The sequence below is a fragment of the Myxine glutinosa genome, chromosome 2 (genome assembly GCF_964187855.1).
Source record: "Myxine glutinosa chromosome 2, kmMyxGlut1.1, whole genome shotgun sequence".
NCBI classification, from domain to species: domain Eukaryota; kingdom Metazoa; phylum Chordata; class Myxini; order Myxiniformes; family Myxinidae; genus Myxine; species Myxine glutinosa.
Genome location: NC_136262.1, coordinates 121705041 through 121730593, shown reverse-complemented (window position 1 = coordinate 121730593; position 25553 = coordinate 121705041). Strand labels below are relative to the sequence as shown.

The following is a 25553-nucleotide window of genomic DNA, read 5'->3' as shown; positions in this document are numbered from 1 at the left end:
CACTGCCATCCCCCTAATCTAATGCTCATGGGCCCTGATCATGTGAGGAATGGTTAAACAACCATTCCCCCAAGTAGGGTACACTATCCTCATTCGTCCACTACACTCGAGCCTCTTCGTGCGGAAATACATCGTCACAGCTCGGCTTCGAAAAGCCGAGTGATCTATGTGGTTGGTTTGTCTCCTGAAGGTTGGGTCCGTCCGGCATTTTCGATCCAGGGGAGGAGGCATGGAGGGGCCAAGATTCAGAGCTCCATCTCTGCGTGGGGCCTCGCGGTCCCACGCACGTTGGTCCAACTGCCCACGGTCGGAGCACCGCACCCGCAAAGGTGCGCGGCTCCGAACTCTCCTACCTCCCCTTGAACCCCGCCGTTCGCCTTTACCGCCACGGCGCGGCACCAACCATACAGGGCGGGGTCCGGCACGAATCGTGCACGTCGGTCCTTGTGACACGGCCGGAGCATCGATCCCCGCCGGTCCCTGCCGCACACAACTCACCGAAGGCTCACATCGGCTATCCGTCGCGCTAAACGCTACCCCGGTCGGTGTCGATGCTTGAGCCGCGTTCTCACCACACGCGACCCACTCCGCACTCGTACACCCAGGCACCCCCATACACTCCATACATTCTGTTACAACACACTCTCCTTCCACATCCTCTGGTGTGCATTCTCCCTCGCACACCGTACTCGCACACCTAGGCGCACTCATACCTTCCACAAACTCCGTTACACACTTTTCTGTTGCACATCCTGTAACACCCACGGGTGTGCACTCTTGCACACTCTCTGTAACACACTCTTCCCGCACACATTCCGTCATACACTTTTCTCGCTCACATTCGCGCTCCGGTGCACACTTTTCTCTTACACGCGCACCAGTCGCCCTCGTACACCGCACAATGGACCTTCCATGACCGCCCGGGTTTCGTTTCCTTCCCAAGCGCGCCAAAACCCTTTTCGCGCCAAACACATTGCCACCATTATTCCTACTCACCTTGGGGACCTTCTTCTCCGGCAGCCCCTGCAAACTTTTATTGGGGTTAGCAAGCACGTCATCATGATGCAAACACGAACTTTGTGTGCATCCCATTACTTCCCTCGGTGCTATATTTTCTGTCTCTGCTGTCTCTTCGGCCCCAATCATTTCTTTTATTTCAATTATTTCCTCGACGACCGCCGGCGCGCATAAAATTTTTCTGTCCAATTCGGCGGCCGTCGGCTCTTTTACACCCCGTGTCGCGATTTCTATACCCTCGGTCAACTTAGCTACGCTCTGCCCAACTTCGCTCTCCACGCGTTCCTCACACCGCGTCACCTCGTCGTGTCCCAATGCGACCTCCTCGCTCAACCTGCACCCAATGTCCTCCCCCATTTTTTTCATTTCCCGGGTGTATTTGTCACTTTGGGTGTCCATTTTGTTTTCCAATTTTTCCATGTCCCTGGCGGATTTGTCACTTTGCACCTCAAAGCATGCTCTGATTTGCGCCATTAATATGCCCATATCCATTGGTGCCGCGGGCTCGGCTCTCGCCACCACGTGCGAGGCGCCGCCATTTTCTACCCCTGCTGCCGGCCCTGCATCAATTTCCTCTTCTTCTACCAACCCTTCCTGTGGGTCCTGGGTCATTAATTTTTCATTTTCTACCCCTACCGGCATTCGACCGTCTTGGCTAGCCATGGTACGAATACAAATTTGATCTTAATAACTAAATTTCGGTCCGCTTGCAATTTGGGGCCAATTCGTCCAAAAAATTTTTGTTAGGGTTCCAAATCCCACTCCCGGACTCCAATTGTTACGGTTCTCCGCCGCCATTCTTACCCTTACCAAGGAGGGATTAAGCCCCTTGTTCTTTCTGGGCTTGGCGGAACCGAGAGACTTGAAACGCCTCTTCCGGGCAAACGCAAGGTAGGGTTTCGGGACCAAGTCTCGCTCGTACCTAAATACCTGCGCCGCCACGGAAGCGGGGAACCAAGCCTCGCACGAGCCACGGGTAATTTGAGTACACCGAGCGGATTGCGTACCACGTGGTCCGTGCAGTCACCGTTAATTATTGGACCCCGATTAGAGCGGTTCTATTCGTACCACGCTTAGTCAATGAGAAATCACAAGAACGATCGAATGGAAGGAAGAACACAGGTTTAATTATTATTTCCACGTATGTACAATGATCGGTAGATGCAGAGACACAGAGCAGCACTTAAACAGTCTAATTCTTAACTCCCAGACTCGGGCCCGTCACACTCACACAGGGAATTGCAGGCAGGTTGATGTTCAGGCCAAACGCGCCGACGTGGTCGTCCAGGAACGGCCCCGTCCGGCTCTCCACGGTCACAGCACGTTCCGCGAAGAAGGCACGCAGGCGGTGGAAGGATCCTCGTAGCGCGTCTCCCGAACAAAAGGCAGCCGATGAGGTAGGAAGGAAAAGTACGCCTCTCTCAGCACGGCTGGCGGTTACACAGCGCGTTATCACTCGCGTAACTCAATGCACTATACGCGGCTCGGCTTCAAGCTCAACCGAGCGTCACTTTCATATGAGCGCGTGCGTATCCTGGTTCATGCGCGTCTTTCTCCACTCAATGCCAACTCAGTCCTCATACCTCAATTGCTGCTCGAACTCCACTGCTCACCGTGCGCGCTCTGGGACTCTCTCTTGGTGGCTTTGCGCAACGGCTTATATTGATACGCCCCAAACATTCTCGAACCTTCCAACCACGCCCTGTGACGTAGTGCTGCCGCCACACCCTCTGAGCCCTGATTGGCGGCTCACGCTTACCGTCAGCTCCTCTGCCGCCCTCATTCGGTCCCGCCCCGACCCTCCTCGGCCTGCCTCGTGTTCATTCGCGCCAAAAGAACCAAAGGCAGCACAAAGAGGCATGAGGCTAGGGAGGCGGGATAAGGCAATGGGAGTAGGAGTAGGACCTATTCTCCTTACTCTACTCAACGCAGAACTAACATGGGAAAAGGACTATGCTCACAAATACTAAGAGATAACTAAACTATCGCGAGGCTACATGTTGTTTGTGTGACTAACTATGAGGGGGAAATTTAACCTTTATGATACAAACTGTTACCAAAACTCAAAACTGCAACACTACCCCTCTCCCTCGTCAGACTCGTCCCCGAGTCGAACCTACAAAAATTGGAACGACCGGTTTTGAGAAAGATCTGGGAATTAACTTTTACATGTGACATATAGATGTGGTTTCCCCTAACATTTACTCTAACCAGTGTATGCGGCAGTTTTAAAACACTAAATATGTCCCACCTATTGCGTTGAGTAGCTACTCAAACAGAATCACGCCCACAATTAACCGAATCTGGAATTTGTCAAACTAAACATAAAGCCGGTGGGCAGCATTTTATATACAAGCACAAAACCTACTCTTATTTACAGTTCTATGACCCAGGACTTGTCCTTTTTGGAAAGAAGATTGGAGGGGAGAGAAAGCACAGCAAAGCACACAAAAACACATTCAAAAGTCATATTTGCTGCTTGCTTCTTGCATCTTGCTTCTTGCATCTTCTGTGTGCATATATCAAACCGGCAAGCCCCCGGACCGGCATACAGGCCATTCCTGCTCTTCAGGGCTAAATAAACTTCCAAATCTTCTCGTCCCTAGCACACCATAATAAAAACACACAAATAATTCGTTTATTTCATTGCCAAGCAGGGCCAACCCTATGTGGTCTAACTGCGTGACGTTCGTGCCACTCAATACAAGTGGTCTGAAGATGCAAGGTGAGTTTGCAGCAAGGTGATGCACAGTAGAGGTGTAAGGCCACAAAACTTGTAGTCCATAATGTGTATAATGTGCAGCAAAGTGTTTGTGGCAGCAAAGAGCTGCACAGGTGCAGCAAAGTCACAACACAAGGATATGGCAGCAAATGCTGCGCTGTTTGGCTGCACAGTTGTAGCAAGGTACAGCAGGGCATGCTGCACAGGTGGATGGTGCTGCACAGTTCCACCTCCAAAATGGTCCTGGGGTGGGGAGGGGAGAGACAAAGCACGACCAGCAAAGCAGAAAGGGCACAAAGGTACACAGCAAAACAAGGTAATGCAGCATGAGGGGCGGAGAAGAGCGAGCAGAGCGAGCTCGCCCCTAACCGTTCGTACCCCCCAACGTCAGCTTACACTACCCTTGCCCTTCCTTGTATTTACAAATTCAAATTCGTCTCTACGTCTCGTCTCCCATATCCCCCTCTAATCGAAATTCATCTCCCAATCCCTCCCAGGAAGGAAGGAATGGAACAAACAGTGTGATTAATTATGGTGTGCTAGGGACAAAAAGTGTGATTAATGTTAGCTCTTTCACGAGCCTCGATCTTGCATACAAAAAAAAAAAAAACAAACAAAAAAAAAAACAATGTCCCATTACGTCCTGATGTGTCTTACACTCAAACAGTTCACAAAGCCCTGGTGTGGAGCTTCGTCCTCCTTGGTGAATGGCTGTGGATGGCGCGAAGGGAATTCCTCAATTCCTAACGACACCAACTGACATTAACTCTTAAACTACCCGGGGTCGATGGTGGAAGAAGAAATGCGGGCAAGGGGGTCAACAAGGAGAGATGCAGAAAATAGGGCAAGATGGAGAAGATCGTCATTGGGACCGCAAGGCTAACCCCCGCTCTAGCAGGGAAAATGGCCTGAAAATGCATGTTGTTTGTTTTGTTGGTCGTGCCCTGCCAATTGGCCATCTTTAAACTATGTAGTTCTAAAAACCGAATTCTCATTGCCCACTCTGCGGTGCCCATGAAATTTGGGTCTCACTCCCACAAATTTTCATACTGTGCCCTTGCACAATTTCGGGGCTGGGTCGTGTGGCTCCACTAGCAGGTCCAACTACCTGCGCACCTCCGCCACTAAAGTCGCCACCCGAGCTTACCTGCTCCTGCCACTACCTAAACTGGGGAAGGCCCCTCCTGGCACTTTACCCCTTGATGCTCACCTTGGCATTGGGCAACCCAGGTCCTTCCTTTGGATCCTCGGGCCCCACTCAACAACTCACAACTACCCTAACTGGCTCCCAGAGCCTACCTGCGGCCTCACCTGGCCGACAAACTACCAGTGGCGGAGTGCCCCAATAACCATACGCACCAATTAAACCACACGCCCAGCCATTTCACTGACTCATGCACCCTCCAAAGCACTTCATTCCCACTACCTGCACCACAGGTGTCAATATCCATACAAATTTACCTGAGCCCTCTACCTGACTTTAAACTACCCACCCCGGGTGTCCGTGAATGGGTTCCATCTCCCCCCATTCACTCCTTCGCACCATACATTCCACACTTTATTCCACACCAAGCATTCAAAACCATTTATTCGCACACCATTTATCTCACACACCAAATTTGCACACCTTTTATCTCGCACACCGTTTGTGCTTACACACACCTTTTTATTTCGCACACCACTTTTCTCGCAAACCTTTGGTGCTTACACACCTTTTCCCATACACTTCACCACAACTCCATTTGTCTCAATACACAATCCCTCAAACACTACTACACAATTCCTCACACATACAGCATCATCTATCTAACTGCTTTTCCCCTTAAACTCGTGCTTCCCCATCATTCCATTACACTATGCACTCCCTTCGTCATTATCAACCATCTAATCTCTCTACGTCCCCACTACAGTACAAATGTCACTACTTAAATCTCATGTCCTCTACAGTGTTCTAAATCCCTATCAATTATCCTAGCCCTCCCTCGGCTAGCTTCGGTGCCCCATGGAGGAAACCATCACTGGCACCCCCTGTGCCTAGCACTGCCATCCCCCTAATCTAATGCTCATGGGCCCTGATCATGTGAGGAATGGTTAAACAACCATTCCCCCAAGTAGGGTACACTATCCTCATTCGTCCACTACACTCGAGCCTCTTCGTGCGGAAATACATCGTCACAGCTCGGCTTCGAAAAGCCGAGTGATCTATGTGGTTGGTTTGTCTCCTGAAGGTTGGGTCCGTCCGGCATTTTCGATCCAGGGGAGGAGGCATGGAGGGGCCAAGATTCAGAGCTCCATCTCTGCGTGGGGCCTCGCGGTCCCACGCACGTTGGTCCAACTGCCCACGGTCGGAGCACCGCACCCGCAAAGGTGCGCGGCTCCGAACTCTCCTACCTCCCCTTGAACCCCGCCGTTCGCCTTTACCGCCACGGCGCGGCACCAACCATACAGGGCGGGGTCCGGCACGAATCGTGCACGTCGGTCCTTGTGACACGGCCGGAGCATCGATCCCCGCCGGTCCCTGCCGCACACAACTCACCGAAGGCTCACATCGGCTATCCGTCGCGCTAAACGCTACCCCGGTCGGTGTCGATGCTTGAGCCGCGTTCTCACCACACGCGACCCACTCCGCACTCGTACACCCAGGCACCCCCATACACTCCATACATTCTGTTACAACACACTCTCCTTCCACATCCTCTGGTGTGCATTCTCCCTCGCACACCGTACTCGCACTCATACCTTCCACAAACTCCGTTACACACTTTTCTGTTGCACATCCTGTAACACCCACGGGTGTGCACTCTTGCACACTCTCTGTAACACACTCTTCCCGCACACATTCCGTCATACACTTTTCTCGCTCACATTCGCGCTCCGGTGCACACTTTTCTCTTACACGCGCACCAGTCGCCCTCGTACACCGCACAATGGACCTTCCATGACCGCCCGGGTTTCGTTTCCTTCCCAAGCGCGCCAAAACCCTTTTCGCGCCAAACACATTGCCACCATTATTCCTACTCACCTTGGGGACCTTCTTCTCCGGCAGCCCCTGCAAACTTTTATTGGGGTTAGCAAGCACGTCATCATGATGCAAACACGAACTTTGTGTGCATCCCATTACTTCCCTCGGTGCTATATTTTCTGTCTCTGCTGTCTCTTCGGCCCCAATCATTTCTTTTATTTCAATTATTTCCTCGACGACCGCCGGCGCGCATAAAATTTTTCTGTCCAATTCGGCGGCCGTCGGCTCTTTTACACCCCGTGTCGCGATTTCTATACCCTCGGTCAACTTAGCTACGCTCTGCCCAACTTCGCTCTCCACGCGTTCCTCACACCGCGTCACCTCGTCGTGTCCCAATGCGACCTCCTCGCTCAACCTGCACCCAATGTCCTCCCCCATTTTTTTCATTTCCCGGGTGTATTTGTCACTTTGGGTGTCCATTTTGTTTTCCAATTTTTCCATGTCCCTGGCGGATTTGTCACTTTGCACCTCAAAGCATGCTCTGATTTGCGCCATTAATATGCCCATATCCATTGGTGCCGCGGGCTCGGCTCTCGCCACCACGTGCGAGGCGCCGCCATTTTCTACCCCTGCTGCCGGCCCTGCATCAATTTCCTCTTCTTCTACCAACCCTTCCTGTGGGTCCTGGGTCATTAATTTTTCATTTTCTACCCCCACCGGCATTCGACCGTCTTGGCTAGCCATGGTACGAATACAAATTTGATCTTAATAACTAAATTTCGGTCCGCTTGCAATTTGGGGCCAATTCGTCCAAAATTTTTTTGTTAGGGTTCCAAATCCCACTCCCGGACTCCAATTGTTACGGTTCTCCGCCGCCATTCTTACCCTTACCAAGGAGGGATTAAGCCCCTTGTTCTTTCTGGGCTTGGCAGAACCGAGAGACTTGAAACGCCTCTTCCGGGCAAACGCAAGGTAGGGTTTCGGGACCAAGTCTCGCTCGTACCTAAATACCTGCGCCGCCACGGAAGCGGGGAACCAAGCCTCGCACGAGCCACGGGTAATTTGAGTACACCGAGCGGATTGCGTACCACGTGGTCCGTGCAGTCACCGTTAATTATTGGACCCCGATTAGAGCGGTTCTATTCGTACCACGCTTAGTCAATGAGAAATCACAAGAACGATCGAATGGAAGGAAGAACACAGGTTTAATTATTATTTCCACGTATGTACAATGATCGGTAGATGCAGAGACACAGAGCAGCACTTAAACAGTCTAATTCTTAACTCCCAGACTCGGGCCCGTCACACTCACACAGGGAATTGCAGGCAGGTTGATGTTCAGGCCAAACGCGCCGACGTGGTCGTCCAGGAACGGCCCCGTCCGGCTCTCCACGGTCACAGCACGTTCCGCGAAGAAGGCACGCAGGCGGTGGAAGGATCCTCGTAGCGCGTCTCCCGAACAAAAGGCAGCCGATGAGGTAGGAAGGAAAAGTACGCCTCTCTCAGCACGGCTGGCGGTTACACAGCGCGTTATCACTCGCGTAACTCAATGCACTATACGCGGCTCGGCTTCAAGCTCAACCGAGCGTCACTTTCATATGAGCGCGTGCGTATCCTGGTTCATGCGCGTCTTTCTCCACTCAATGCCAACTCAGTCCTCATACCTCAATTGCTGCTCGAACTCCACTGCTCACCGTGCGCGCTCTGGGACTCTCTCTTGGTGGCTTTGCGCAACGGCTTATATTGATACGCCCCAAACATTCTCGAACCTTCCAACCACGCCCTGTGACGTAGTGCTGCCGCCACACCCTCTGAGCCCTGATTGGCGGTTCGCGCTTACCGTCAGCTCCTCTGCCGCCCTCATTCGGTCCCACACCGACCCTCCTAGGCCTGCCTCGTGTTAATTCGCGCCAAAAGAACCAAAGGCAGCACAAAGAGGCATGAGGCTAGGGAGGCGGGATAAGGCAATGGAAATAGGAGTAGGACCTATTCTCCTTACTCTACTCAACGCAGAAATAACATGGGAAAAGGACTATGCTCACAAATACTAAGAGATAACTACACTATCACGAGGCTACATGTTGTTTGTGTGACTAACTATGAGGGGGAAATTTAACCTTTATAAGACAAACTGTGACCAAAACTCAAAACCGCAACAATATTATCACAGGAAGATGAGAATCTTTGGGAACAAACTTTACGGAAAGTGCAATTCAAAGCGATTGTTTTTTTCCCCATATACAGAATCGAGGCTCGTGTTAAGAGCAAACACATTGAACATGAAAACAAGCACACACACATAAAACATACAAGGAAGGGAGCGGGAGACAAGAGGGGGAGAGAGGGAAGCACAACAACAGTAGAGAACAAGGACATCGGTAGATCTGTGGAAGGGGGAGGGCTGTGCAAGGAGGGAAGGGTACACTGTATAAAACAAATGAACACGATTAGGAATTTCAGGAAAGAAGTTGGGGATTGAAAGAGGCGGATTTGTGGTGTTTTAACGGGGGAGGGAAGGGGGAAAGGTTTTGAAAGGGGGAAGACAAGAGATGGTGGTGAACAGCTGTTTTAAAGACCTGGAGGGAGTAGTGGGATTGAAGGGAGTGGGGGAGTTTATTCCAGAGGTGGGAGAAAAGAGGAATGAAAGAGTGAAGGTGAATAGAGAGTCTTGATTTTGGCAGTTTCACCAGGAGAGGATTGCTGGCAGATATTGTGCGACCTGCCGGAATATTTGGGGGACAGAGCACAGACAGAGCAGGGGGAGCAAGGCCGGAGAGGAGCCGGTGCAAGACAGAAAGACCACCTACCTGCCTGTGGTGAGAGAGTGAAAGGCTCTCAGAATCAGCTTCATCGCGGGAGATTCGAATGATTCTGAAAGGTTTGGTTTCAACCGCGTGAAGCCGAGCTCGGTGTGAAGCAGGAGCACCAGCCCAGAGGGTAGAGCAGTATTCCGTTGAGCTGTGGATGGAAGCTTTGTATGTGGTGAGGAGCTCAGGTGTGCCCAGAAACGACTTCGCATGATGGAGGATGCCCAGTGGGCGACTGGCTTTGGAGGCCAGCTTGGAAATGTGTTTTTCCCAGGAAAGATCATGGCAGAAAGTGAGACCCAAAAGCTTGAGTGACAGAACTTCTTCAAGAGGATTGTTGAGAAAGTATATGGGAGGGTTGTCCAGACGGTCTTTTCAGAGAGACAAAGTGAGAGTGTGAGATTTGTCAGGATTGAAAGACATGTTCCACTTGTTTGACCAGTTTGTGATATTGTCCAGGTGTGCAGAGAGTGAGGAGGCTGATACCTGCCGATCTGAGGGTTGAGATATGAAGCGGCAGAGAGTGGAGTCATCAGCAAAGAGATAGAGGATTTTCCAGAGAGCCAGAGAGATCATTAATGAAGACCAGAAAAAGCACAGAGCCCAGAACACTGCCTTGAGGAACTCCAGCCTGAACAGGAAGAGGAGATGATAGTATTATATTCAGGGCCACACGTTGACTGCGACCGGTGAGGAAGTCCGCAAGCCAAGCGTGGAGGTTTCCATGGATACCACAAGAGAGCGGGGTGCCAGACGGTATCAGAGGCACGTGATATGTCAAGTGAAACAGCTCTGATTTCCTGTTTGACATTGAGAACCTCCATCCATTGTTGAAACAGCAGAAGCAGCATGTCCAGAGTAGAATGACCTGCTCTGAATCCAAATTGATGATCCGAGATCAATCCATTGGAGAAGAGGAAGGAGTTGATGTCAGAAGCGATGATCGATTCCATGACTTTCCTGATAATTGGGAGCAAGCTGATTAGTCTGTAGTTGCAAAGATCTGTTTTTGCATCTTTTTTGTTCAAAGCGGTTATGTTGGCTGATTTCTAAGCTGATGGCAGATGACCTTGAGGAAAAGAGAGGGTGAAGAGAATAGAGAGAGGGTGTGAAAGAGCGACAGAGCAGGATTTTAGGACCCGTGGGATGATGCCGTCTGGTCCAGTTGCAGAATCAGTCGAGGATTGACAGAGACTTCTCCACCTTGTCAGGAGAGAAGGACACAGAGCCCAGGAGCAACTGGGTACGGTGGGTACAGAGAGGGATGGGTTTGGGACGCAAGATTTTGAGGCAAACACAGAGTTGAGGCATTCGGCTTTGTCACATGCGGAGTCAGCTGTGTCACCGTTTGAGGTAAGGGAGGGGATGGAGGGGGACCAAGCACCAGAAACAGATTTGACCAGATGCCACCAGGATTTGGAAGAGGGAGACAGGTTTGAGAGTTCAGTTTTGAGAGTAGAGAGATATTGTTTCCTGGCTCTCCTGAGGGTAGACACACACTTGTTCCGAGTTTAGTGAAAGGAACTGAGATTGTCTTCCATTGGATTTGCCTTCTAGGAGGTAAAGGCAAGTTGTTTCAGGGCAACTGCCTCACCACAAGCTTCAGTGTACCATGGATGGGAGGAAGGGTATGACAACTGAAGTTGAAATGGGATAAATCTGTGCATGAGAGAGAGCAGTTTACTTTGGAAGAATTTCCAGAAAGAGTTGATGTCAGAGGCAATAGAGATGGGAGACCAGTCCAGATAATTGATGGCTGCTTGCAGCCCGTGCCCGCCGGCTTGAGTGAAATGCCCGACTCATCGACACTGAGGAGGCTCTCTCAGAATGGCCAGAAAGATGTCCACTTCAACGAGGAAATGATCAGAAGAACCGATTGGAGCAGAAGAAGAGCAGCAGACATTTGCAGGGAAGTTTGTCATAACCAAGTCTAGAAGAGAAGATGCTCCGTTGACTGAGATCCGGGTCGGGAAATTCACAGATTGTGTCAGTCCCAGTGAGTCACAGAAGTCCTTTGCTGAGATGCCATGGCTGGTGAGAGGTACCCACACCCAGCCAGCTTGCATGATGACAGTTGAAATCACCACACATGAGGAAGGGAGAGTTGGGATTAGTCGATAGAGGTTGGTGCATGCTGTCAGACAGCGAGATGCAGATGGAGTCATCACTGTTGGGAGGACGGTACAGAATACATCTGAACAAAAGGTGGGAGCGGAGAGGAAGCCATAGCAAGAGGTACTCCTAGGGGTGGGGTGGAGACAGGGCAGTGCAGGGAGAGTGAGGAAGAGAGTTTTTGATAAAGATAGCAACCCCACCTCCAGGACGAAGCTCAGGTCTATCATACCGGAGGAGGGAGTAACGAGGAAGAGATATTAAGGAATCAGACATCTTGAAGGAGGAAAGATTCTGTTAAGCAGATCAAGTCTGGATTGTCAGAAGCAACCTGCCTGGAGAGATCATGATGTTTGAGCGAAGGCCCTGGATGTTTGAGGTCCATTCATTTAAGGAAGAGGGCGGGGGGAGCATCGCGTACATGACAGGGGAGGGAAGGGGTAGGGTAAGATGAGGGGTGAGAGGGGGAGGTAGGGAGAGCTGTTGACAGTGTGTCGGAGATACCAGAAGAGTTAGGAGAAAGGGAAGGATGAGGAGGACAAAAGGTTTGATGGTGATGGGATGAGGCACAGTGAGGTGTTGTTTGAGGGGGGGGGGCAGAGAAAAGTAGAAGGTTGGGGGAGGTGGAGGTATGAGATGGAAGGGAGAGGAAGTGGGGAAGAGGCAGCTTTGAGGTGGACGGGGAATGGGGGAGAATTGGAGAAAGATGGTTTGGGGGGAGATTGGAAGGGGAGGGGTGGGGAAGTTTTGAAGGGGAGGGGTGAGGGGGGAGTTTTGAAGGGGAGGGGTGAGGGGGGAGATTTGAAGGGGAGGGGGGAGATTAGAAGGGGAGGGGGGAGATTAGAAGGGGAGTGGCAAGGGGGAAGATTTGGAGAGGAGGGGCGAGGCGGGAGTTTCAGAGGGGAGGAGCGAGGAGGGAGAATTGAAGGGGAGGAGTGAGGGGGGAGTTTTGGAGGGGAGGGGTGAGGGGCAGTTTAGTAGGGGAGGGGGAAAGAGGGAGTTTCGGAGGGGAGGTGTGAGGGGGGAGTTTAGAAAGTGGATGATTAATGAAAAACGAACATTTATTACAAACTGGGTTTATTGTAATTTTCAAGTCAGAGATCCGTTGAAAAATGATAGAGGAGGGGTGGAATGAAGGTGAATTTAGAGAATGTATAAAGGAAGAACTGTAAAAGATTGAATTTTTTTTTGAAATGGAATGAATTGAAGAGGAAATTGAAAAAAGCCTTTTAAATAAAAATAAAAACAACATGTTGTAATAAACCACTGAATAAAACATTGCAGGGGAAACTTTAATCATACTTAAATAATATTTAAACAAAACCGTGAAAAAAAAATCTGGGAAAAGTCCCTGAAGTGAGGACGTGAATCAATGTGAAATTTTTTATCTTAAAGTTTTAATGAGCAATGTGAAAGATTCATCAAAAGGGGGTTATTATTAAGATACATTTTGATAATTGCTGAACTTATTGTTCACGGACACCTCTGTATGAATGAATGAATGAATGAATGATCGTTTTAAGGCCATTTTCCCCGCTAGAGCGGGGGTTAGCCTTGCGGGCCCCATGACAATCATGGTTTCCTGTTTGATGCAATGTTTTTATGGCCGGATGCCCTTCCTGATGCCAACCCTTGGTCACGCTCTTACGATGCGCAGGGACAGTGTACCTATTCTAAATCGGGGTACACACCGTGATCATTCATCCCAGCAAGCTGGTACTCAATTTGCCGACCTCGGAAGGATGACAGGCTGAGTCAACCCCCCTGGCGTTAATTCAGCGATCGACCACGATCCAAGCCTCTGTATCCGGGACCTCTGTATCCAAGTTAAAATGTCACTACATTTTGTCACTACAAAAAGTGTCTTTTCTTCACAGTAGAAGTGATTTATTTATTTACCCAAAAGCTTCTTTGTATTCATTGCATGAATAGGCAAGTATTCAGAAAAGCAGATAAATATATCTTCTATCTACCCACGGCCCCTCCGCGACCGAACCCACGGCCCCCCCGCGTCCTAACCCACGCCCCCCCCTCCACCTCCTAACCCACGGCCCCTCCGTCTCCTAACCCACGGCCCCTCCGTCTCCTAACCCACGGCCCCTCCGTCTACTAACCCACGGCCCCTCCGTCTCCTAACCCATGGCCCCTCAGTCTCCTAACCCACGGCCCCTCCGTCTCCTAACCCACGGCCCCTCCGTCTCCTAACCCACGGCCCCTCCGTCTCCTAACCCACGGCCCCTCTGTCTCCTAACCCACGGCCCCTCCGTCTCCTAACCCACGGCCCCTCCGTCTCCTAACCCACGGCCCCTCCGCGTCCTAACCCACGGCCCCTCCGCGTCCTAACCCACGGCCCATCCGCGTCCTAACCCACGGCCCCTCCGTCTCCTAACCCACGGCCCCTCCGCGTCCTAACCCACGGCCGCTCCGCGTCCTAACCCACGGCCCCTCCGCGTCCTAACCCACGGCTCCTCTGTGTCCTAACCCACGGCCCCTCCGTGTCCTAACCCACGGCCCCTCCGTGTCCTAACCCACGGCCCCTCCGTGTCCTAACCCACGGCCCCTCCGTGTCCTAACCCACGGCCCCTCCGTGTCCTAACCCACGGCCCCTCCGCGTCCTAACCCACGGCCCCTCCGCGTCCTAACCCACGGCCCCTCCGCGTCCTAACCCACGGCCCCTCCGCGTCCTAACCCACGGCCCCTCCGCGTCCTAACCCACAGCCCCTCCGCGTCCTAACCCACGGCCCCTCCGCATCCTAACCCATGGCCCCTCCATGTCCAAACCCACGGCCCCTCCGCATCCTAACACATGGCCCCTCCACACACAAACACACACACGCCGACAAACAGCACAATCATTAACATTTGATGCTGTCACAGGGGCGGAAAACAAAAAAATTGCATTTAGAATTTGCTTTTAAAAAGTTTTTAAAAATCACTTTCTCAAACTAAAACTCCACGGTTCGTCCTTGTAACGGAACTATCGGCGGATGTAATCGCCAATGAAAACCCCTTGTATAAGGAAACGCCATCCACATCTCAACAACTGTCATGCATAGTAATCCAGCAGCTAATGCATCACCTCAAGCTTGTACTTCGATAAGTCATTTTGTTCTTCTTCCTCGTCCTCTTCTTTTTTGCCTTCGGTCACCAAAATGGAAGCAACAGGTGGACCTTGCCCCCTGAATTTCTTTTTTTTCCTCCCAAACTGTGATCCAATTAGAAGATAAAGACAGGAAGATGCAAGACAAGGAAGTTGGCAGCAAGGTGAACAATGAATCAACAAATCAAGCCAGGTGACGTTGAAGGGAAGAGATATGTAACAATGGATACCTCATCGTACTCTCCATCTGACTCATCTCTTTCGATGTATTCCACATCCTCCCTCTCATTAAACCCCCCTCCGTATCCTAGAAGAGAGCAACAGGTAAAAATTAAACGTAACAAAGACTGCTTGGGTTTCAGTTAAGCGACCAACATACAGAGCACTAACATCCTGAACTTGTGAATTTTGACTTAAACAGTGACGTCATCATATGACTAAATCGATGCAATGTTTCGATTTAAAGAAAGAATGTCAGGATTATTTCAATCAGTTTACCCACACCTACCTGTTCGGAATTCATCCCCACTACCTCTTCATCTGCTTGATCAATGGGCATTTGTCCGTTAATTAATTCTTCTATTCCGTGTTGAATGATCTTTAAAATCTGAGACCAGCACATTTTTTCCACAAATTGGTAATTTCTCTATTGCAGGTAACATAAACCCACACTATGCCCAATATATGAAACTCGACTAACACATTTACATCAATAATAATCTATCTATAATTCCAGTAATCTCTGTACGTCTGTACGTCTGTTTGTCTGTGACCGCTGTTTCTCGACAACCACGGGTCCGATATACTTTTAACTTGCCAGGTATATTGCTGGGGACCCGAGGATGTGCCTTTTCAAGGTTTCATATTAATCGGACAATTACTTACCGAGCTATGTCCAAAAAACGATTCAACCAATCAGAGAGCAGCGAACGATCGCGTGTGCCGAACGTGGAGGACACACTCTGCCTCGGATGGCACATTTGAGAGCGTATTCATTTATTTCACGTTTGCAAACTATGTTGGCGTTAAACTATGTTTTAAAACTAATAATAAAACTAATAAAAACGAATTTGCGATTCATTCGCTTTCCTGCGCGTTTGTGCACGCGATGGCGATTTCTTTACCAAACTCCGGAAGCCGTTCGCTTTGGACCAAACCATTTCATGTAAATAGAGGGGGGGGATTGTCACCACTCGCAAGCCGTTAGCTTTGGACCAAACCATTTCATGTAAATAGAGGGGGGGGATATAATTTTAGATATATATATAGTACGGGCATGCCCGAGTAATAATAATAATAATAAGATTTACAACAAAATAATACATTTAATAATAATAATAATAATAATAAGATTTACACCAAAATAATACATTTACACCAAGAATAATCTCGGCTCTAAGGCTCGTGAAAGAGCGAACATTAATCACACAGAAAGACAAACAGACACATAAAACAAATAACATCGGGAGTGGTAGACAAGATGGGGAGAGAGGGGGAAGGGCACAAACACAACATTTGAGAGCAGGGACCGAGAGACATGGAGACATCGAGAGATCTGTGGGAGGGAGAGGGCTTTGGGGGGGAGGCATGGGAAGAGGGGTGGGTGGGAGAGGTATAAAACATATGGACACTGCCAGGACTTCCAGGAAAGAAGTTGGAATTTCAAGCAAGGTGGATCTGGGGTGAATTAGTGGGGGTAGAAAAGACCAAGGTTTTGGATGGGGGAAGATAAGAGATGGTGGTGAACAGCTGTTTTAAAGACCTGGAGGGAGGAGTGGGATTGAAGGGAGTGTGGGAGTTTGTTCCAGAGGCGGGAGAAAAGAGGAATGAAAGAGTGGAGGTGAGCAGAGAGCCGAGATTTCGGCAGTTTAACCATCAGAGGGTTGCTGGCAGATCTTGTGCGACCTGTAGGAATATTTGGGGGACAGAGCACAGAGAGAGCTGGGGGAGCAAGGCCGGAGAGGAGTCGGTAGAAGACAGAAAGACCACCTACCTGCCTGCGGTGAGTGAGTGATTATTATATAATAATAATAATAAGATTTACACCAAAATGATACATTTACTCCAAGAATAATAGGATTTACACCAAAATAATACATTTACACCAAGAACAATAATAAGATTTACACCAAAATAATAGATTCACACCAAGAATAAGAATTACACCAAAATAATACATCTACACCAAGAATAATAATAATAAGATTTACACCAAAATACATTTACACCAAGAATAATAATAATATTTACACCAAAATAATACATTTACACCAAGAATAATAAGAATAAGATTACACCAAAATAATACATTTACACCAAGAATAATAATAAAAAAATTTTTTTTGTTTTTGTTTTGCATACAAGATCGAGGCTCGTGAAAGAGCGAACATTAATCACACAGAAAGACAAACCGACACATCAAACAAATAACATCGGGAGCGGTAGACAAGATGGGGAGAGAGGGGGAAGGACACAAACACAACATTTGAGAGCAGGGACCGAGAGACATGGAGACATCGAGAGATCTGTGGGAGGGAGAGGGCTTTGGGGGGGGAGGCATGGGAAGGGGGGGGTGGGAGAGGTATACAACATATGGCCACTGCCAGGACTTCCAGGAAAGAAGTTGGAATTTCAAACAAGGTGGATATGGGGTGAATTAGTGGGGGTAGAAAAGATCAAGGTTTTGGATGGGGGAAGACAAGAGATGGTGGTGGACAGCCGTTCTAAAGACCTGGAGGGAGGAGTGGGACCGAAGGGAGTGTGGGAGCTTGCTCCAGAGGCGGGAGAAAAGAGGGATGAAAGAGTGAAGGTGAGCAGAGAGCCGAGACTTCGGCAGTTTAACCATCAGAGGGTTGCTGGCAGATCTTGTGCGACCTGTAGGAATATTTGGGGGACAGAGCACAGAGAGAGCTGGGGGAGCAAGGCCGGAGAGGAGCCGGCAGAAGACAGAAAGACCACCCACCCGCCCGCGGCGAGTGAGTGAAAGACCACAAAGTGACCACAAAGTGAATTTACACCAAAATAATACATTTACACCAAGAATAATAATAATAAGATTTACACCAAAATAATACATTTACACCAAGAATAATAATAATAAGATTTACACCAAAATAATACATTTACACCAAGAATAATAATAATAAGATTTACACCAAAAGAATACACCAAATTTACACCAAATAAAAGATTTACACACCAAGAAGGCAATTTCCAGAAAGAAAAATTCCACAAAACAAGTATTTCCAGCTGTGGCATTGAAGCAACAATAAGAAGCATAATGAGACTGGATATGTTAAAGATAGAGAACGAAGTGGAAGGCCAAAGAAACAGCATTACAGAAGAGCTATACTTAAAGAGAAGTTCCTTGAGAAAAATATATACAAAAAATAAAGTGCTGAACAGGCAAGAATGGGCACAGAAATCAGGGGTCCAAGTGGTCTAATATACGGTCAGAAGGTCTTTTTATCACAAGTGGACTCCATGGGGGAGTTGATGTCAAAAAGCCCTTTCTGCACAAACATAAAGCTGAGACTGAAGTGCGCACAATAAAAATCAGATTCCGGATGATAATCAGTGCGGAAAGGTACTTTGAGTGACGAGTCAAAGGACGAGTCAAAGTTTGAAATTTTTGGAATAGAAGGCGGTATGTCAGAAGGAGGATTGGTGAGAAGTACAAGGACACTGGTGGGGCCCGCTCACACGCTGCAAGGTGCATTGCACGTGCACACATACATAATAAATATAAACTTTATTGTAGAGTCAAAATATGGAAAAATTGCCGCGTACCCCAAAAAAATTGCAAGAAAACGTTTTATGGTATTTTTCTTTTCTATTAGGTCTACAGAACAACATATTAAAAGTTACCAAAAAATGGACTACCAGAAAGGGTCTAGATATGAGGTTAGAAAAAGATGGCAGCCAATGTTGGAACATGTCTGATATCTACTCATAACCTGGTGAATTGAACACTTTTCAAGCACTTTAACCTTTGAGGTTAATTTTTTGGGGAGTAATATGACTTTCAGTGAGCTAAATACATCCCAAATAAATAAAGTAATTGAAAAAACAGAATCATAATTTCATTGTAAAAATAATTCGTGACAAATGGTTAAGTGTAAAAATTATCTCTACGTATCATTATTTCAGTAAAGTTATAATTCCTGATGCTAACAAAACTATCCCATGTGATGTCATTGATGCTAAAACTTCCTCTTTTTTGTGTCAGGTCGTGAAAATGAGTGCGGAGCAAGAATCCAACTGTCCCTTGTGCCAGAAGAAGTTACAAAGTGTAGACATAGTTGACATTGGTAAGAAAGGAGTTGATGGCATAAACAAGGCAAGTGTCGAAAGAGGAGATGACATCATTGTAGCAGCTGGAACTGGAGTGCACAGGTCTTGCCGTATGATTTACGTAAACAAAAGGAACATTGAGAAACATAAGAAAGCCAAGTTAGATCAAACCACATCCGAAAAGAGAAGTGCACGCCTCTTGAGTGGACCGTACGATAGTGCAACAGACTGCTTATTCTGTGGGAACAATGTTGCGACGAGCAAAATTAGTGTTGATTATGATGCCTATAGCTGTGTTAGATCATATAACTTTGTGGACAAGATACTGTCACACTGTAAAACACGAAGTGATGACTGGGCCACTACTGTCCAGGGACGAATTGAATACTTCAGCGGAGAGTTGCACGCTGCAGACTGTTTGTACCATCATTCATGTGATGTACATTTTCGCACTCGCAGGGAAGGGCCTAGTGACAGTAAGCGACAGAAAGTTGGATGACCAAAGGACACGGAACAAAAACAAGCATTTCACAGGATGTGCGCTTACTTTGAGGCCAACGATAAAGAACAATTAACCGTTACCGACCTTGCCAACATAATGAAGGAATATTTGTATGACAGTAATTCTACAATCAGTATCTGAAGTCCAAACTGTTTTGGGGTACGAGGGGTACATCTGTTTTGTTTTGGGGTACATCAATCAAAAAGTACGAGGCGGATATATTCGTGACTGAACGTAATATCATGTATGGCATGATATTGCCATATCCGTTACCGTGGCTACATGATATTGTGACTTTTTGATATTGTGATACATGATATTGAGAAGCATGTCACAATTTATCAACCGCAAATAGCAGGGTCCGACATCGTGGTTCCGCTCTTCGTGCATTCCGCTCTTCGCGTGTACCGCTATTCGCAGTTGATAAAATGCGACCTGTTTCTCTATTCGCAGAAAAGTGTCCTGCGAATTCGCGTTTTTTTTTTCCTATTCGTGGGCGTGTCCCACGAATTCGTGGTTTTTCGGGGGCGCAAATATATTTTTTCATCAGCCACGAGCTTGACACATTTATAAAACGAATCTTTCACCAGCCATGCATACATCAGCTGGACAAACGCAAAAAAAATCTTCTATGCGCCGGGAGCATGACCTGCTCCTGCGTTCGCTGCTGTGTGTTTCGTGTTTTTTCATGGCTTTCGCGTGATATCCTCCTGATGTGGATCCGTGACCAAGGTTGAGGATCTTTTGATGTAGATAATCTCCTGATGTGGATCCGTAACCGAGGTTGTGGATCTATTGATGTTGTTGGATCTATCCATGTGGATCCATGACCGAGGTTATGGCTCTACTGATGTAGATAATCCCCTGATGTGGATCCGTAACCGAGGTTGTGGATCTGTTGATGTAGGTAATCTACTGATGTGGATCCATGACCGAGGTTGTGGATATACTGATGTAGGTAATCTCCTGATGTGGATCCGTAACCGAGGTTGTGGATCTATCCATGTGGATCCATGACCGAGGTTGTGGATCGACTGATGTAGATAATCTACTGATGTGGATCCATGACCGAGGTTGTGGATCCACTGTTTGGAGAGGTTCTGGGCTGAAAGGATCGAAGCCTCGAGGAAGAACGGTGCCCAGCTGATGATCCGTGCAGTCGGGAAATCAGTCAATTGCTTACAGGTTAAGGTTCCTACTTTAGTTAAGGGAACTATTAGTCCATGGGCCAGACCCCAATATACCCATAGATGAAAAAAAACTTTGAAGCAAAGCTTGGAACGGTAGCTTAGTGCTAGTAATCACCTCTTAAAGATGGAGGACTGGGCCTGATCCGGGACCCGAAATTATGGGGTAGGGGAAATATAAATTGCGATATCGTTTGAACTAATGGTCCAATTGCTACAAATAACCACTCAAAATGTTGGAAATTTTATGTTCTACATAACTATATCTATTATTTGCCAATATGCTAATTAGGTAGGTCACTAGAGGTCAAAAGCTCACGAAATTTGACCCCTGCTTAAAATCTGGCCATCCGTCCAAAATATCACCACAGTTACCCTACCAATGGGAATTTCTCAGCCAAAATGGGCTCAAATATAAGTTATTAAGTGTCCAAGTCCATTTTATGCCTAAAAGTGTGGATTTTATTTGTATCTGAGCTATGGTACATAACGGAAATTGACATCTTTGAAAACGGCCATTTTTAGCCCGAAAAGCATCCAAAATGGATGATGTCAATATGCTGATATTTAATTAGCATTTTTTTTCACTTTCAGGCAATAATGGAGGGCACTGGAGATCTAGACAAAGTACCCTTACTGCCACGCAAGTTGACCCATTCCTCCTGCATCTTTGAGTCCGAGGACACAGACCTCGAGCTGAATTCGCCCCAAGATCGGGCATCATGGGAACGGCTTCTGAAAGCAGCTGAGATCCGGAAGCAGGCCGGCATTCTTAGGATTGCTGCCACTACCAGAGATTATGAGATCCCACAAGTCCTGTATCACAGGGGATGCAGGAATCAATTTGTTAAGAAACGTGACCTGGATGCTATTGAAAAAGCGGCATCCGCAGAGAAGCCGGTATAGAAGATTTCTATATTCGTTAGGGTCGGCGAGTTATGCAGGTAGTTAAATTGTACTTCAATGTGAATTTTGTTCTTAAAGCATGCAAGTAAATGTGCAGGGAACCTGGAGCAAGCAGTCAACCATCTGTGAAATGACCCAGTGACCTCCAAGGATGTGAACGCGGAGTTGGAATGTATCCCTCAATTAGTGGGACTTGGGAAGGTATCTCATCAGCTTTTGTGTCCTCCGTAATGATAAACATATGGAGTTGGCGCCAGAAAGGCTGGCTCTAAGTGACCCCAGAATTCCGACCATTGTAGATCAGAAGAAATGAGTTTTGTATATAACAGGACACTCCGAGGCTGCGAAGAGAGAATTCTCCCATGGAATGACGCGTCATATTTTTGTCTGTAAAGTATAACTGTATTTTCGTGTAAATACTCTCTGCAAGATTAGTAATAAATCTCGATTTAAACTGAGTGAGTCTCGTGGAGTCTGCTTGAGTTTTGGCTAAGAAAGGTGTCCAAAGATGCCACAACACCGGGACGGAAAGAACTGAACCGGAGAAAGTCATCAGCAGGTCTAACCTCGTCATCATCACGCGTGTATGAACCAGTCTGCATCATCTGCCTGAAAAGCAGCAAGTATCTCACAAGCAGCAAAACAAGAGACCCCTTGGTCCAATGCGTCGATCGACGTTCAGATCAGACGGTTAGGCAGGCAGCAGTGGACCAAAGTGATCCAAGAATGATGGCGATTACGTCCCGAGACCTAGTTGCAGCTGAGGGCCACTACCACCGGTCTTTCTATGGTATGCATACCAAACAGACAAGCTTCAAGACCAACTTTGAAACAAGTGTAGTGATCTGGTGGCATTCCACCCAGACCCAGACAAGGAGTATGCTAAGACTGAAGAACATTGTTATAGTGGTCTGTTCAGGTTCATTAGGGATGTTATAGTTGAGAAGCCTCAAGTGATAAGAATGACTGAGTTATGCAAATACCTGCTTGATTTGTTTGTAGAATCTGATGTAGGCCTAGGTGAGGTTAAAACGTCCACTAAAAAGCACATCCATAGAAAGATCAAGGGGGCGTTTGGGGAGAGTATACATATCGAGCTAACCGGTTTATCCTGACAACCTTTCACTGTCCCAGCTGGTGAAAGAAAACCAGAGGCTTAAAGAGGAACTCCTATCTACCAAGCAGAACACCTCCAAGGTAAGTATGATGATGATAAATGTGTCCACTATCCTGAGAAATGATGTCAAGCGGCATGATGTTCAAATGCCCTGGCCTCCAGTACCAGAGGAGTTGAAGGATGGAGCAGCCTTCATTCCATGCTCTTTGAAAACATTCTTGAGAATGCTCATGGCAGGCAAATCTGACTCCTCAGCTCCTGTATCGGACCGAATCCAAAGGCTTATTGGATCCATTGGGCAAGACCTCGTCTATGGCATAACCTCTGCTAAGGTAAAACCTCCCAAACACATCCTGTTGCCTTATGCTGTCAAATCCCTAACCGGTTGTGTTGAGATCATTCGTTTCCTGAACCGAAGTGGTCATGGTGTTTCTTACTCAAAGCTTGAAGAGATTGACGCGGCTCTCTGTCTTCACAAGATGTCCGTGAACGAGGGAAGTGTTGCCATACCAAGAGGTATCAAGCCCAATGTTCAGGTGACATTGGCGTATGACAACATTGATAGACGGGAGAAGACGCTGAGTGGAGGAGGGACGTCCCACAGAATAAATGGTATCATTGCACAGCCCAGGGTATTCGGACCACTGCCCTTCATGCAGCATCCCCTGAATGAGGAGAAGCGAAAAGACAGGACCATAGGGATTGAGGAGCCAAGGCTACTTCCCATCGACAATGCTGGAAAGCGTGTTGGACCCCCACTTCGCGGTTATGTGGAAATCGACGACCAGACAATGAAGCAAGAGGTGAACAAGAAGACTCTACTTTGGTTGCTCACTCGTGCACATTGTGCTTCAAACAAACCTGTGTGCAGCTGGACAGGCTTCAACATACAAGTCCGTGATGAAGTAGAGGTCAACCCTGATGAAGTTGGTTATCTCCCCACGATAAATGCCCCTGCCACTGAGCTTTCTACAGTGCATGAGGTGTTGTGCCAGCCTCAACTGATCAGAAGATCACTGGGTCTCAGGAGCATTGTCGTTGTGTTTGACCAAGCGCTGTATGCCAAAGCCACTGAAATCATTTGGAAGCAGAGGGACACATTCTCAGAAGTCATTCCTAGGATGGGTACATTTCACACTTTGTGCACACTCTTAAACATCATTGGCAAACGATTCCAAGATGCTGGGTTGAGGGACCTTTGCATTGAATCGGGTGTCATTGCTGAGGGGTCAGTAGAAAAGTTACTTTTGGGAAAACAATACAACCGTGCGGTTAGGTTCCACAAATTGTTGTATGAAGCTCTGCAACGTCTTGCCTGGAAAGGGTTCGTAGAATTTCAGGGCGAAGATGAAAGCTCAGACTTACAAAGTTTAGTCAACACATTTTCCCTAGACATATGCCAGGAGACCTTCACAGAGACCCTTAGCAGTCCGGTATTCGTATCACTGGCTGAGCGTTTTGAAGCATACGAAGATAGTCTGCGCAAGCATGGAGGGGCTCTAGTATCATTTTGGATGTCATACTTGGACATCGTGGACGTCATGTTGAACATGCTCCGAGCTTCAAGAGAAGGCAATTGGGATCTCCATCCATGACATGATACCATGGAGCTTTGCATACGACAAGCTTAACTATGCCCGCTACCTGAGTACATACGACACCGAGATGACAAACCTTTCCCCAGAGCACCCAGATGCCCTGGAGCACCTCAGGAATGGTGGGTTCTCCGTTCAAATTTTACCTGACAATCCATTCAGAAGAATTCCTGGTGACCAGGCCATTGAGGAGACCGTAAACAAGGACACCCAGACCCCAGGAGGGGCGAAAGGTTTCAGCCTCAAGCCAAGTGCAATACACAGATACTACCTCATTGCACAGTACAGGAGCTCATTTCTGGGTTTACTGAGGAATGCACTGGGGAGTGACAGATCATTCTGCCACCCTGATCTCACCGCACCACGGATGAGGAAGGATGAAAGGGATGTTTCAGTGTTAGTCGATATGCTGGATGGAAATTGGACTAATCCATTTGGAAACAATGAATAAATGTATTGATTAGTTATTGATCTCTCTGGGGGAGAAACATGTAGTTGTATTTCTTGCTCTTCGGGACACTCTTCAGCCTCTTTGAACCAGTAGGATTAGGCTGGGAATTGAGGCTTAAATAGGCCTACCAAATCCATAAAGAGGAATTTCTAGCAGGTATCAATATTTTGATATGTTGTTAAGGGATGACTTACCATGTTTCATGAGGTATTCTGTCAGATGGACGTAAAAAATGCATACCTGACTGAGGTTCAATGGTGAATGACCTTGACTACAGGTAACTTTTAAATGCCTAACAGCCCGAAACTAAATAAGAGCACATTTTCACATATTTGACATTTGTATTAAAAATGTTGTTTGAAAGATTATTTATTAACACCAACACATTGGCATCTTCCATTTTTGCGTGTTTTTCAGGCTAAAAATGGCCGTTTTCAAAGATGTGTCAAATTCCGTTATGTACCATGGCTCAGATACAAATAAAATCCACACTTTTAGGCATAAAATGGACTTGGACACTTATTAACTTCTATTTCAGCCCATTTTGACTGAGAAATTCCCATTGGGAGGGTAACTGTGGTGATTTTTTTGGACTGATGGCCAGATTTTAAACAGGGGTAGAATTTTGTGACCTTTTGACCTCTAGTGACCTACTTAATTAGCATATTGGCAAATAATAGATATAGTTATGTGGAACATAAAATTTCCAACATTTTGAGTGGTTATTTGTAGCAATTGGACCATCAGTTCAAACAATATCGCAATTTATATTTCCCCTCCCC

At 47.6% G+C, this 25553-nt stretch overlaps 1 protein-coding gene across 8 annotated transcripts in view; it reads right to left on the bottom strand.

The window, feature by feature from the left end:
- Positions 1–25553, bottom strand: part of ZRANB2 (zinc finger RANBP2-type containing 2) — an 84563-nt gene that overhangs the window by 15657 nt on the left and 43353 nt on the right. For 6 of the 8 annotated variants that reach the window (XR_010981479.2, XM_068097665.2, XM_068097667.2 and 3 more), the window contains exons 5-6: positions 14951–15027; positions 14700–14825 (exon numbers count right to left, since the gene is read on the bottom strand). Coding sequence is in view for 7 of the 8 variants with exons in the window: in XM_068097665.2 (XP_067953766.1) it covers positions 14700–14825; positions 14951–15027 (203 nt within the window). In the remaining variant the exon portion in view is untranslated. The remainder of the gene's footprint in view (positions 1–14699; positions 14826–14950; positions 15028–25553) is intronic. The other 2 variants (XM_078771593.1, XM_068097664.2) reach the window with 1 other exon arrangement.